At 41.0% G+C, this 13,512-nt stretch overlaps 1 protein-coding gene across 1 annotated transcript in view; it reads left to right on the top strand.

Moving 5' to 3' along the window:
* Positions 1 to 196: 196 nt before the first annotated feature.
* Positions 197 to 13,512, top strand: part of ZNF277 (zinc finger protein 277) — a 45,914-nt gene continuing 32,598 nt past the window's right edge. The window contains exon 1 of the mRNA XM_017733085.1: positions 197 to 494. Coding sequence (XP_017588574.1) covers positions 239 to 494 — 256 coding nt within the window. The 5' untranslated portion in view covers positions 197 to 238. The remainder of the gene's footprint in view (positions 495 to 13,512) is intronic.

The raw sequence follows: 13,512 nt of genomic DNA, 5'->3' as shown, positions 1-13,512 counted from the left end.
CCTCCCCTCCTCCCCTCCGCTCCGCGATCCCGGCTCGGACGGTGGAACGGGGCTGGGCTGGCGCAGCCATCCCTGGGCTGGGAGCGGCTGACACGTGTTGGGCAGCCGGCAGCGCCAGGGCCCGGCGCCGTGGGGCTCACTTGTCGCCCGTCGGAGCGGGGTTCCGCGGAGAGCTCCGTACAAGCACCGTACCTGTCTCCCGCTGGTCACCGGGACGTGAGTCGCTCTGGTCCTACTGATGCTAGTCGTTCCACGTTTGGCACACGGAAGTGTGGGGACAGGGAGAGTTTCCAACAGCGTGTCGAGGTGGAGAGGGAGTCGATGCCGGCAGCGTGCCAGAGCGGTGGGACGTGGAGCTGACGGTCCGGGCGGCATTTTGGCTTCTCACATAAATCCGTTTGTCAACACACACATACACAGAGATAATGCAAAGCAGGCGGCGCACAGCGAGGAGCACAAATGGACCGTGGGGAATTACTGCAGGGATAAGCCAGGTACCATAAGCAGCAAGAGCAGCAGGTTTGTGTTGAGAAGTCTGTATGTCTGCACCCTTCTGGAAGGAGCTTAGCTAGAGCTCACCGTAGCTAAACGGCAAGAAATCCTCAGGCTACTCTGGTCCTTTTAAGAGAGACCTGGGTATTGTGAGTCAGGAGCAAGAGCCTGGGTTATATCTTCTGGTCCTGTGGAAAGGCACAGGCAGAAAAAAGGGAGAAAATCGGTGATAATGATACTACTTTGCAGGCCTTACCAGGTACAAGTTGTCTCTAAGATGGGTATGTCTGGTTTTAGAAAAGTGTTCTCCGATCAAATCGTTATTCTGAAGTGGTTATCTAGAGATTTTATGGGTTTATTTGGTTTGATCTGAATGAAAAATATAGTTTAATGTTTTTACTCTTAAGAGAGTAGCTTTCAGTTCAGGTTGGCTTTTAACTTCTGCGCTCAAGTCATTAATAGTGTGAAGGACACAATGAAAGGAAGTCATGTGCGAGCAGGGAGTTTCAAACCTAGAATTAGAGCACTTTTGTTCTGTGTTTGGGCCTTTGATAGTGAGTGGTCTTTTAAGTGACATTTGTGTTGTTTCTCTAGTATGTGCCCTTATTCTATTCATAAAAGTAATATCAATTTATGCTAGTAGTTAAAGCAGTACTCTGGCTTTATTTATGCGTTGCAGTACGTTGGCATGAACCTCATACATGAAAAGCCAGACCCTTTTAGAGCATTTCCACACTGGTGTAATTGCACCTGGAATCAAAGCTGTGCTGTTTTAATTATTGGAAAGAACATGTGCCTGAGTCTGTGCAACTCTTCTGTGTATACATAGGTCTGTGGACTACTAGAGATGATGAGGTTACCCTGAGATTTTTTCAGGTAACTCTTGTAAAGACATTGGCACCAGTTCAAAGAAAAAACGGTTGATTCCATGTAAATTCAGAGGCCTATGCTGTTTTCCTCTTACTGAGCACACTCATTGAAAGGACTAGTGGACTTTCTCTGTCTTTGCTCCCAAACTCACTTTGCATGCCCTGGCAGATCATTTGGAGTCTCTAGGTAATGAATTATGTAAAAATCACTGTTGAAAATCAAAACAATAGGTGTCAGGCTAAATTAACTTTTATGTCAGCCTATAGACTTCCATGTATGTCCAGGCGCTTCATCTCTCCATAAGACAAGTCTGCCAACATGCTGGCTGGGAGTCATAAAATTCTGCCCCGGCCTTGTAACTGCTGTCTCCTCTCATGTTAACCGTGACTGACTTCAGCATGAACAGTCTACCCTTGCACAAAGACAAGAGTACCCAATAGCTCAAATAGCCTTTTCGAAATTATTTGTTTAGAACACAGTCACTTAGGGTCGAGATACCTTAAGAGTATAAATCACATTGTCTGTGGGCAAAGAAATACCTCACCCTAATATTTATTATTTCTCTGCCTCTGAACAAAATCCTTATTCATTCAGAGGTTTTATTTCTACAAAACTATTCTCTCTAGCAACATCTTGTACTTGCATGTACACTGAGGTGTGTCACTTACTTGGAGACAGCATATAGGAAAATTAAATAACATACAATTTCCTGGTTTGCTGATTCATATTTACAGGAAAGCCTGTGCTTTTATATTCTAATCCAAGACAGTGTTGCTTTCTAGTTAGTTCCTTCCAGCAGCCTTCACCAAGTGGCTTTTAATAAATACATCACTGTCCACAGTACAGTTTGTGCAGTCTGCATTAATTATGCTATGTATCAACACTTCTTACAGCATCTGTCAATGGATTTTAAAATGAGTATTTTTTCTGGAAGTGTGTCTTTCAGTGTTTCATCATCAGTCTGACAGTTATGGTTTCCTACTCAAGGTGTTGTGCTCAAGAGCTTTTGAGTACATGCTGCTGGGGTGTGCCATGTCAGAGCACAGCATGTTATTCTGATTCCTTCCACATCTCTCTCTTGTACTCCATTTTTAAGAATATTTGGTTTACTGTGGAAAACTAAAGTTTGACTGGTCTTCCCACGTCTACTTTTTTTTGTTCTACCTAGAGGATACTCCAGTGAAAGCTGTTTGGTTCTTGATAGTGCAGGCATTACTTCTTTTGCTCAACTCTTATGTTCTGTTAAGGATGCTATTAGAGCTGCTCAACGCAGTGGACTCTGGAACGCAGGGCTTCTTCTTTCCTGGTCACTGAAAGGCAGTCCCATGTACTCTCAGACCCAAAAGATTTCTCCATCCAGGTTAATGGATGCATTCTTCTTTAGATTTGCAAGCACTCCCTTGTTCACAGGCCGCTTGTGTATCAGTGTGGATTCTTAAGTCTGTTCAATGTCCATTTCTGGACTTTGGGCTGCTTACCCAGCCACTGGCTCAGACAATAAGGGTGGGGAATTGACAAGTGTTTCGTAAATTACATCCCCAGGTTATCAGTAACTCCTGACAACTGCATTGTAGTAACATAGTCCTTCACATTTGCTGCTCCAAGCTACATTAGAGGGTACAGTGCTGTGGGACACCTTAGGCAAAGCTCATGCATGCATCAGGGTAGCCCTTCTGAAGGACTGATTAAAGGAATTCGCCAGCATGACCCCTGAGGAAGAAAGGGAAACCTCTTATTCCCTTTGGATTTCCTTCCCCTGAGAGAGCCAGGCAGTGAGGAAAATGGCAACAGCAGCAATTTACGTGGCTGTGCCCTGCCTTAAAGCCAGTTCTCAAGATGTGGAGGGTAAAGGAGGATGGTACTTTTGAGTCCCGTTTGGGGTGGTGAAGACTGATTAGGACTGAAGTGCACTAGTGAAAACACTGTAGGCACCCTCACTGTCTGATTCAGAAGGACAGATGCATTTGTGGGTCCCATGAACGTTACGACGTCCTGTAAACCTCTCTGACTTCTGTGCTTGGACCCCCTTGCCCTGCATCGAGGTTTCCTCCTTTTTGCTAGCAACTTGGTGTTGGCTATCGCAATGGATACACACATTGGCCCTTGTCTCATATGCACCCCACAGTCATGAATCCCTCAAATATTAGAAGAATGTCCTAGTTTGTTGGCTGGACTTCTCTGAATTACACATAGATACACTGTCATCCCTCCAGTTGCTGGTTCCTGGACCTGCAGACCCTGAGAGCTGCAGCATCTTCTGTAGTTGCTGGCACTTAAGACTATGCAGCAGTATCACACATAGAACAGAGGGTGAATTACACAAAAAGTAGTTAAGGATTTAGTAAGAAGGAAAAGAGGTGATCAGGTGCAGGGTTTGATCAGAGAAGCTTATCCACTGTTTAAATGCAACTTGCCCTTTTTATTCTTTCCTCCACTCCCCATCTCCATTGCCTGGTGTTTGCCCCCCTGCCCCTTCCTTTTCTCTGTCCTCTCCACTAAATTCCTTATAAAATATACAAAATCCCACAAACGCCTTCTGATCCTATCCACGAACACTCTCAAAAATACCATATATGATATGGTATTTTTATGATATGATAATCACACATTTCCCCTTTCACATCAGTGACAAGAGTTCATGCTGACCCTGTTGAAGTATGTGTGTGAGTAGTTCCTTTAATGGCATTAGTTCCCATATTGACAAGGACAACTTACTGTCTCTGTTTTCACCCACTCATTAATATTTGTGTGTGTGTAATCTACCACTTTCCTTGTTATTTGTTGTTTCTTTTTTACTGAATAATCCTTAGCCAAATAAGTGGTGAACTAGATGCCTTCCCAACCCCTGCTTCCTTATACTGCTGCTCCTATTCAGATCAGACTGAGTGCTTTACCTCCTTCCTCTCCAAAATATCCACAGCATGCATGGTGAATGGGGAGCTGCTGGCTGCTCATGTCCCTGGGTGAAAGCTCCAGCAAGACAACAGAGCAGCCATTGCCCGAGCACACAGCTGCCTCTTCTCATCTCTGCATTCACAAGAGATCCTCAGACCTTAGCCAGATGAGCTGCCCACATGTATCTGCCCGTTTCTGTTTCATGGGTTTAGAGGTTGATATCCTGCTCAGCACCCTTCCTTAAAAACCCCCACCAGTTCCAAATGATCACATGTGCTTGCATCCTCAGTTGTTTTCCCACAGGGCACTTTCAAGCATCCGGGGTACCATACAATGGTGATCTGTTTCTCAGGTTGAATCTTTGTGTGCAGTTGAGGATTTCAAGACCTGAGGCTTCCACCATACTACAGAGAGAGAGAAGAGATTCCTTTTACTAGTAGGCATTATAAGCTCTGTAAAGGATCTTGGTTTGATGCGGGTTAATCATTGTGAACTGAACAATTAGCAATTACACCTGGAGGACAGGTTCACTAATTAATTCTGGAAGTGCAACACTATTTTAATACGATTACCAGAATGTATCTCCTAAAGCAGTATTATTTAAAAATGTTTTAAGAGCCGTTTTTGTGATTTTTAATTAAAAATTCAATCTCAAAGTAATATTAAACATTTACCTGATAAGCAAGTGGATCTTTGGAGGACTGGAAATTAGTAAATTATTGTTGTAAAATCACCTTTTATGTGCTTCTCTGTTTGAAAATTAAAAAGGCAAAATCCTTTCATGTAACTGTTGCAATAATATTTTAGTGTTTTTAGCCTTCACAGCACATTTCTTAAATAACAGACGATGGGAAAATATACATGTGAAACTAAATATTTCACTGAACAGGCTATAATAACTTAATAAGTGATGGATTGTTTTGGTAGATAATAGAGATCTGAAGTGCCCATAATTCCTGCCATAATTTTACAAATAATTGTGTTGCAAATGTGTAGTATATTTTATCTGAAGACAAGGGGGCATCCCCACACCTCAGAATGAATGTGTAATTTCTGTTAGCACAAGGCTAAATACCCAATAAAGACTTGCTATTTGATTTTCTCTGAATTCAGAAAACTTTCATTGCTTAAAAGCAAAGATGGATGGCCTTTATCTTTGTATTCCATTTTAGTAGTCTAAGCCAATTCTTGCCTGCTCAGTAGCAAGTAAAGGCTTTGCTGCATGAGCAAACTACCTAGTATCAGCTCCTCTGTTCTCTCACCAGAGCTCATTTAGAAGTGAGCTGCTTCAGACTGCCTGGTGAGCAGGTACACAACTTAAACATGGTAACTTGTTTGCATGTTAAAGCTTTCAAGTTCTTTGAAATCTCTGCTCAGTCTTTCTGTTACCTGCTGTGGAGAGAGAGTGAGTGGTGTTTCATCAGTCCTCAGACTGATGAAGACCCTTAAACTGTTTCTGTATTGGCAAATACCTGATTCTTACTCGAAAAAGCGTTCTCATCACTGAACAAATAATAGATGTGGACATGCTTTATGTAGATATAGAGGTATAGGCTAGGGAGGTACTTCAAGTGTTTTGAATGTTCTGGGTGTAACACAGATGCCAGGGTAATTTGTTATGCCTATTGAAACACCTTGTTCACTGCTTTGTTTTTACTGGGGAGTACTCGTTTTCTGGAAGAGCACCGGTGTTGTAGATTCTTGTCAGCAGTGATGACTGCCACAGGGTGTGCATGTCATATAACCAGGTGAAAGAGTTCACCCTTTGAGACTTCAGCCAGCTTTCTTGATGAAGGGATGTAGGGTTTAAACTAGCATATGGTTGTGTATACAAACAGTAGGAAAGCAAGAAAAAAACTTAAATGTTAGGAAATTACAAGCATTAAGTATTTTAACTTCAGTATAGGTTAAATTTGTCTGTCCAAATAGCCTTCATAACCTTTCCCAGCCCGTGCTTCCTTCCACCATGTCCTGTCTTGAAACCTCTGCTAGAACTCTGCATCTTTGTGTGACCATCTATATCCTAAAACTGCAGTTGTTCCCAGCCTCTGTCTGAGGTTTTTGCTTCACATTCTGATCCACAAACTCCCAGTAGGCTGAAACTAGGAGAAAAGCCTGAAAGCATTTGAATGTTGTTCTGTGGGCTTTTTAAAGTAGCTTTAAATATTGCATCAATAAAATGCACAATGCAGGAAAGAACATGACATTCCAGAAGTGGGAGGGAAAAAAAAGTGGTAAGTTTTGTACAGCTTTAAAGCAAGTCTGTGCCTCTGAAGAGCTGGGCACATCATCCTGACCAGTGTCTCACTGAAGTCAGGGAAATGTATTTGTGAAAGTGTGGGTTCTTTGCAGAGTTGTTGTCTACACTCAGTCAGTACTTAATTACAGTCACTCGAATGGAAAAAGACTAGTGTTCAATGACCTGATAATTGTGGTATTAAATAATATATTAGTCAGTACCACTAAAACCACATAACCAGACTGAAATTGTGCTGTGGCATCCCTGCCTATGGCCGGGGGGTGGGTTGGAACTAGGTGGTCTTTTAGGTCCCTTTCAACCCAAACCATTCTATTATTCTATGATTCTGCTTAGCTTGCAATATAATGTGCACATTTTTTAAAGATGCTCACCTGCTCCACAGTAGGATCAGGTAACTGGGGGTGTGCAAGCAGTTTTCCTCAATAAGGATATGGCAGATGATACCAAGTACAAATGTAGTGTGTGTGGCTATTTATGCAATACAGTTTCATGTTAGGGAGTTTATCTGCCCCACTTGGTAGGGTGGTAGATTTATGTCCTGTGGTATAAACAATAACACTTATTTTGCTGTACAGATGTGGAATGCTCAAGTTACTTTGTACTTGAAGAGTACCCATATTTGATACCTTCATTACAGTGTGAAGTCAGGAGTGCTCAACTGGAGCCTTTTTTGATTTTCCGCAGCATGTTACATGTTATGACAGTCAAATGACTGCCAACCTAAATATGAAGTAAATTAAAAGGGCATTGCATTTGACTTGAGTTTTTTCTAAGATCATAAAAGATTTTAGATCATCGGTATACAGCATTACCTGTTATAGCTGCAATAGTCTGATCTTTGATCTCAAGACCTGGTTTTCCAGCAAGTATTTCCATGATCACTGCTTGTTTGCCATTCTGTCCTAATATTTTGCTATAGTAGATCTTTAAGTTAGAAATTGTAGTAGGTGTTTTGTCAGTGGCTTCAGTGGTCCATTGGCACACTTCTGTTCTTTGTAATACATTTCAACTGTGTTTCTTGAAACTTCCCTTTTGATTTTTTTGCCTTATGTTTTCACTGGACCATGTCTTCCAAATGGTCTTTTTTAAAAAAATTTGTATATTTTTCTCTGATTTTTATGACTCACAGGCAGTGACCTGTGTGAAATGGCCCAGCTGTTTCTGTTGGATTCTTGGTCATTGAGATGTCACCCTCTCATTTGTCTTTGGTGGCTCTGTACCTGAGGAGTAGCTACTTGACCTGTGTAGTTGTAGCAGGTTAAATGCCTTCTCTTTATCCCTCTGGTATAGAAGCTCTATAACTTGACATGCCATCTGTTTCAACCTCATGATTTTTTGTGGTATGTTGTGGCTGTGTTCACCCGAACAAATAGTCAGGCACAGTACATAAAGGTGCCACAGTCCCTGCAACTATACTGGACTGTTTGGCATTTCTGCTTTGGGTTACATGAAGTGAGTGTAAGGTTCCCTCACCAAAGAGCCCCTTGGTTTAGACCCAGGCATTTCTCTTAAGGGTTGGGATGCATTTTGTATATACCTGGACTCCAGACAAATCCTGTTCAGATGCTCCGAAACTGATCTCTAAACCCAGCCAAAGCACAAAGCAGCTGGAGAGAGATCAGGGGCCGCAAGACTCCTGTGTGGGTCAGAGCTGTGCTGAGATGCAAGAGGAGGGACAGGGCTGGTGGGCAGCATAGGGAAGCTTGGCACAGCACCCTCCCATCCAGAGCCTCTGCCAAAGTTCATGGCATGTGCCCCAGGTCAGGCCTGCCAGTCCCATGGTAGAAGTGCACAAGTCTCACAATATAAAAACGGGAATGTTATGAAACAAATGTGTGCAGTTCTAAGTGATAGTGCTGTCAGAGGAGCATTTTGCTAGCATTTATCTTGACCAGTGCCAGCACTGAATTTTATTATGACTCCGTAATGCATGAATAAATGAGGTAGAGCTTTTTCTCTAAAGACCAGTATGTAACAGAAAACATCCTGCTGGAGGTTTTAATTTGATTTTGTCTTATACGGGATTAAAACATGTAGTCTGTGTTGTTACTGTACTAACTTAATGTTCAGGAGCCTGCATGTATTTATACAGTCAGCAAAATGCTGCCTGAAAAACGTGAACAACTTGTATCACTAATTCTCACATTCTAATTCTGTTTCTTGAGGAAATTAATTTCAATTGGTGTATCATCCATGTCCACGGGCTGCATTAGCAGTATCAGTTAGTAAGCATATATCATACTTAGAAAGTCAAGATCTGTGTCATGTGTTTAATGAATGCAAGGAAATAAGTCCAGTATCACAAAAATATTTATTTCAAACTGGTACAAAGTCAGAATGCGCTCATAGTAAATTTATATATCCTGCTGTGAGATGTCTCTGGGTTCTATAAAACATAAGTATTTGAGCTCTGACTTAAAAATACTTTCTTCTCAAAATAGTTTTCAAAAATTTATGTGTAAAGAGTATAAATTGTGGGTTATTTGAAGTACAATCAAAGCTTTGTTTTCCTGAATCATGATATCAGTTAGGCTGAACTATGTTGATTCACATCACTGCACACTATAATGAACTTTCCTTTTAAGCCACTGTTTTTTCCAGTTTGAACACCAGTTTATGGAGGTTTGATTCTAAAAGTAGAAACAACTTACTTTGCTACTCTCCATCTGGAAAAGCTCCAGTTCACTGAGAAAACAGCAAGAGACTACAGAGATTCTAACATCACAGGACCTCTTCCTCGTACTGATTCTTCGTTAAGATTCACTTAAACAATTCAGCCTTGAAGGCTCTGTGTGTGTCAGGAAGCTCAATCAGAGTATCTGAGAGAGATTTCAGCCTGTTCTGTCAGTATGAAACCCACACACACAAGGATGCCAGAAACGAGACCTCTCAGGATGCACTTTGAGGTTAGTTGTAATTCATATGAGTCTGAAAAAAATTAAAGTGACATTTAAATAAAAGTTTCACACTATTTGTAGTTGGTTTTCTCAAATAGTTGCCTTTTTCAAGGGAAGTCTACTAGTGGAAAAGTTGTAAACCTTGTGATGCAAACATTTTAGTTAGGAGCATGGTAGAAATTCCCATCATAATGACATGGGGGTGTCTTACAGGAACTACTAAAGCGGGGTCTTTATGTTTTTAAGGCAAATCACACAGCCTTTCCTTTAGTTACAGAGTGTAAAGCAATTGTTTTAAAAAGACCACAAGGCAGTTCTTTTAACATCAAAAGGATAAACGTGCTTGGAAATTGAATCCTGTTAGAGGAAAAGAACACGTGACAAGAAAAGGAAAATCCTTGTAATAAAGCATTATTGATCACTACTAAATGATCGTGATAAAAAGTAAAGAGTAAAGTAATTAACCTGCTTTACATCGCAATGCTAGCATGAAAGTTACTAGGCTCAGTACAGTGTTTGTTAAAGGCACTGCAAAGATAAATTGTAGCAATGAAGTATTACTATCCATATTAAACACATTGTTAAAACCCCTTCTTTTTGGGAGAGCTAAGGTCACAGACGCAGTAAATGTAAAGTAAGTGCCTATTTCCAGCTTGCTGCTCTTTGCAGAGGGTTAAGCAGAACAGTGACAGTGGTAACATACACAAATACTTCATTTGCATATGCATTTTTTTACTTGTGGTGCCTTCCAGTATTTTTTAATGTTTCAGAATGACGGTCTAGAACACCTTGGCACAAAATTGTACTTCCCGCCCCCCCCCCCAAAATCTTCCTGTGAAAATACAAGAAATTCAATCTTTGCACCTTAAATTTAAACAGCATTGTTTATGCTTTATTATGATGTCTTTGGTATGCTTTTGTACTAAATAGCATGTTAAACAGAAGAAAAGCTGCTAATTTTTATCAGATAGATTTGGGTGATAAGTACAAAAGAAGAACCTGGATGGTCATTTTTGTCCTTCCATTTCAAATTCTTCTGTTGGATATTTTCTTTCTCTTCTTTGTAACTCACCATTCTGAGTTTCAGGCTACATAATTACTCCGTTAATCTTTCCAGATTATAGTCTAGGGTTTAATCATTGCTTCTAATCCCTTATTTTAGTACATAATACGGATCTCAGCTCTCTATGTCTACCAAATCACGTGATCACACTAAACAAGAAAAGGTAAACAGAAATTTTGTTAAACAGAAGTCATAAGAAATCAGAGAAGCTCTAAAAAATATAATAAAATTGTTCAGTGTATAATTCTGAAGTAGATAAATACTGTTTCGTATTTGTGACCAAAATATCAAACCCTGAATTTAGTACACTAATATGTCTGTGTCATTTACCCAGGAATGAGGCATTATATGGTTCTGAGCTTGCGATAGAACCTGCTGTAGTGTGTTAAATATTTATAAATTGCATATTAACATCAGCACTTAAATATTGTTATGAATACTTATTAGGGTCACTTTCATTAGTGCGGGGGGGGGGCCACGTGTGTCCCTCTCTGTGTGAGAACAGTAGGTTTGCTCTGGTCTTTACAGATGTGGGGGTTTGTCTGGGCTCGAGCAGAAAGACAACAAGCAGTGGCATGTATCTGCTGCTGAACTGGGCAATAATGTAGTCTATAATTTAAACATGATCTTAATGGCAAGCACATTGGTTTTGTTTTATTAAAATTCCAGCACTTCACATTTTTATTAATCACTTTCCCAGTCCTATTCAGTTGTGTTCTGATGCCTGTGCTGCGGTACCCATAGCAACACTTGTTAATGCTAATGAAACTGCAACATCCTAAGCTCCCCGACAGAGCAGCCCTGTTAAATATGGCTATTAAGCCCAGTTGTATTTCTGTTAGTTCCAGCTCCCAGCAGACACCTGCTCTGTAGAAACTCTGTCCTGAGTTATTAGGATTCCGTAACTTACAGCTTTTCTTAAAGCTGTCATTTGACTGGAATAAAATTCTCATATTCCTAGACAGCAAATGCTACAGAATATGTACAGTTTCTGTAAAACTGACGAGCTTTAGCCATAGGATTAAGTATTCTTTTGAAATGCTCATTTGCATTCAATGAAAAAACAGGCAGGGTTGAGACTGATTGATCTTGGGGCAAGCTACAGGATGTGTTGTCCCCTAGAGCACATGGACATTTTAACTAAATATCATTCATAGCGTGTTAACAAGCAGAAGTAGTAGCTAAATAATTCCTCATGAACACAGACTTAATTCAACTTAATAGAAGTACTTGAGGGCTTCAATATATCAAGGTAGGACATGATTATGTACATTGATTCTTCTTTCACTAGGAAACATATTTGCATGTATTGGTGAGGACCATGGCAGGGTGTTTTATTTTCATTATTCTGAGTTTTGGCTTTGAATTCTGTTTATTTGGCAAGTCATTAGTCACCCATCTTTTGTACTCTGGAAAACAAAGGAAAAATCCTGTAATCAGTATAAAATTGCTTCCAAGAATATGACCACAAATTAGGGAATGCTGCTGTGCCAACAAATAGATGCTGCAGTGCCAAGGCTGCAAAACAGGGAAGCTGTCATGTATGTATTCCGAGTGTCAAGCCGATCCTTCTCGATACTCTTTCATCAGCTCAGAAACAATTGATTCCAAGACAGAGCTTTAAAACTACTCATTTCCTAAAGGTTTTTCAGTGCAGCACTGTTCTGTGCAGAGTTACCTATAGGAATACAGGTTGGTTCCCCAGTGTACTCTCCGTGGGGGTTTGGTCATTTTGATAACTACATGGTTTTGCCATGTAATCAATGAGAACTCAGGGGAGGGTGCTCAGCCTTTTTGTTTTCCATTCGGCATCTGTTGGGCTGTTAGTGTGGAGTGCCAGGTTTGCTAGGTGTCTTTTGTTTTCCTGTCATTCTTTCTCCCCTTTGTTCTTTGCATGTCTAAAAACCTGTCTTTTGCTCATTATTTGGACTCCTGTATTCACCAGTATGTCTTTGTTGTGTTCATTTTTGTTTCAGGATCATTTCAAGTTCTTGTGCTAATCTCCTCATAATATTAACTGGCTGTATTAATGAGATAATAAACCAGATTTGTTGGTAATGAATTGATCCATTCAACTATTGGATTAATTAGAAAGACACTTAACATTCCAGCAGATGTTCTTATTTTGTTTCATTATCCTTGTGTTACCAACAGTGGGCTTATAAATGTATACTCTTCATGTCTATATTTACATTGTAAAGTCTTCAGCCTGAGGCCTTGTTGCTGTGCCAGAGACTACAAAAAATGACAGGAAACCTGTAAATATATCTTAAGCAAATTTGTATGAATTCCTGTTTCATCATTTCAGTTCTCAGACTTTGCAAAGTCTTGAATTTCCAAAGTATTCTTCATTTAATAATAAATTGATTAATCTATTTTAAATCTTCCCTAGTTAAAACCCTTTGGTTTTGGACTTAGTTCCTTTTCCTCTGGTCTTGTGACTCTCATTCCTTTTTATCCAGTGGCAAAGCTTCAAAAAGAAGGATGTGAGTGCCCCTGTCCTCAGCATTCCCTGCAGACCAGTTTAGGGGGTTCCTCCCTCAGCTTGCTGGTTGCCTGCTTGCAGAGTCTGCTGTTCCCTGAGCTCTGGCGCTCAAGGCGCGGCTGCAGGTTGCACATCAGGTGAACCTGAGTGAAGGAGTGAAGAGTTACAACAGTGAAGTTACTTCATTCATCTGAACCCAAATACCTCCACTTTCTAGTTAGAGAATGTAATTTATGCAGCAGTGTTCAGTTTGTCCCCAGAGCTAGTGTCATGGGTTAGCAAGTGTAGTCCCAGAAGGGATGTTCTTGCTAAGGGGTGCTTACAGCTTCCTCTGTGACCTGACAGAACCTATCAGCGGCCAGTTTGAATATGGACAATTCTTTGAGCCACTTAAAATTGTGACCACCTCTGTGATCCACATTTAAGAATAGACAAACCCCCCCCAAGCTCTCTCTCATTTCCGATGCTGGGACAGGTGGCTGCAGGGCCCGAGCAGGGCCCAGTGGGCCCGGCCCAGGCCCTGCTTGGGCCAGGCTGGGCCGGGCCACGG

This window comes from Corvus brachyrhynchos, unplaced genomic scaffold, assembly GCF_000691975.1.
Source record: "Corvus brachyrhynchos isolate BGI_N302 unplaced genomic scaffold, ASM69197v1 scaffold32, whole genome shotgun sequence".
NCBI classification, from domain to species: Eukaryota; Metazoa; Chordata; class Aves; order Passeriformes; family Corvidae; genus Corvus; species Corvus brachyrhynchos.
The sequence above is the reverse complement of the archived record's forward strand: the minus strand, read 5'-3'. Positions and strand labels throughout refer to the sequence as shown.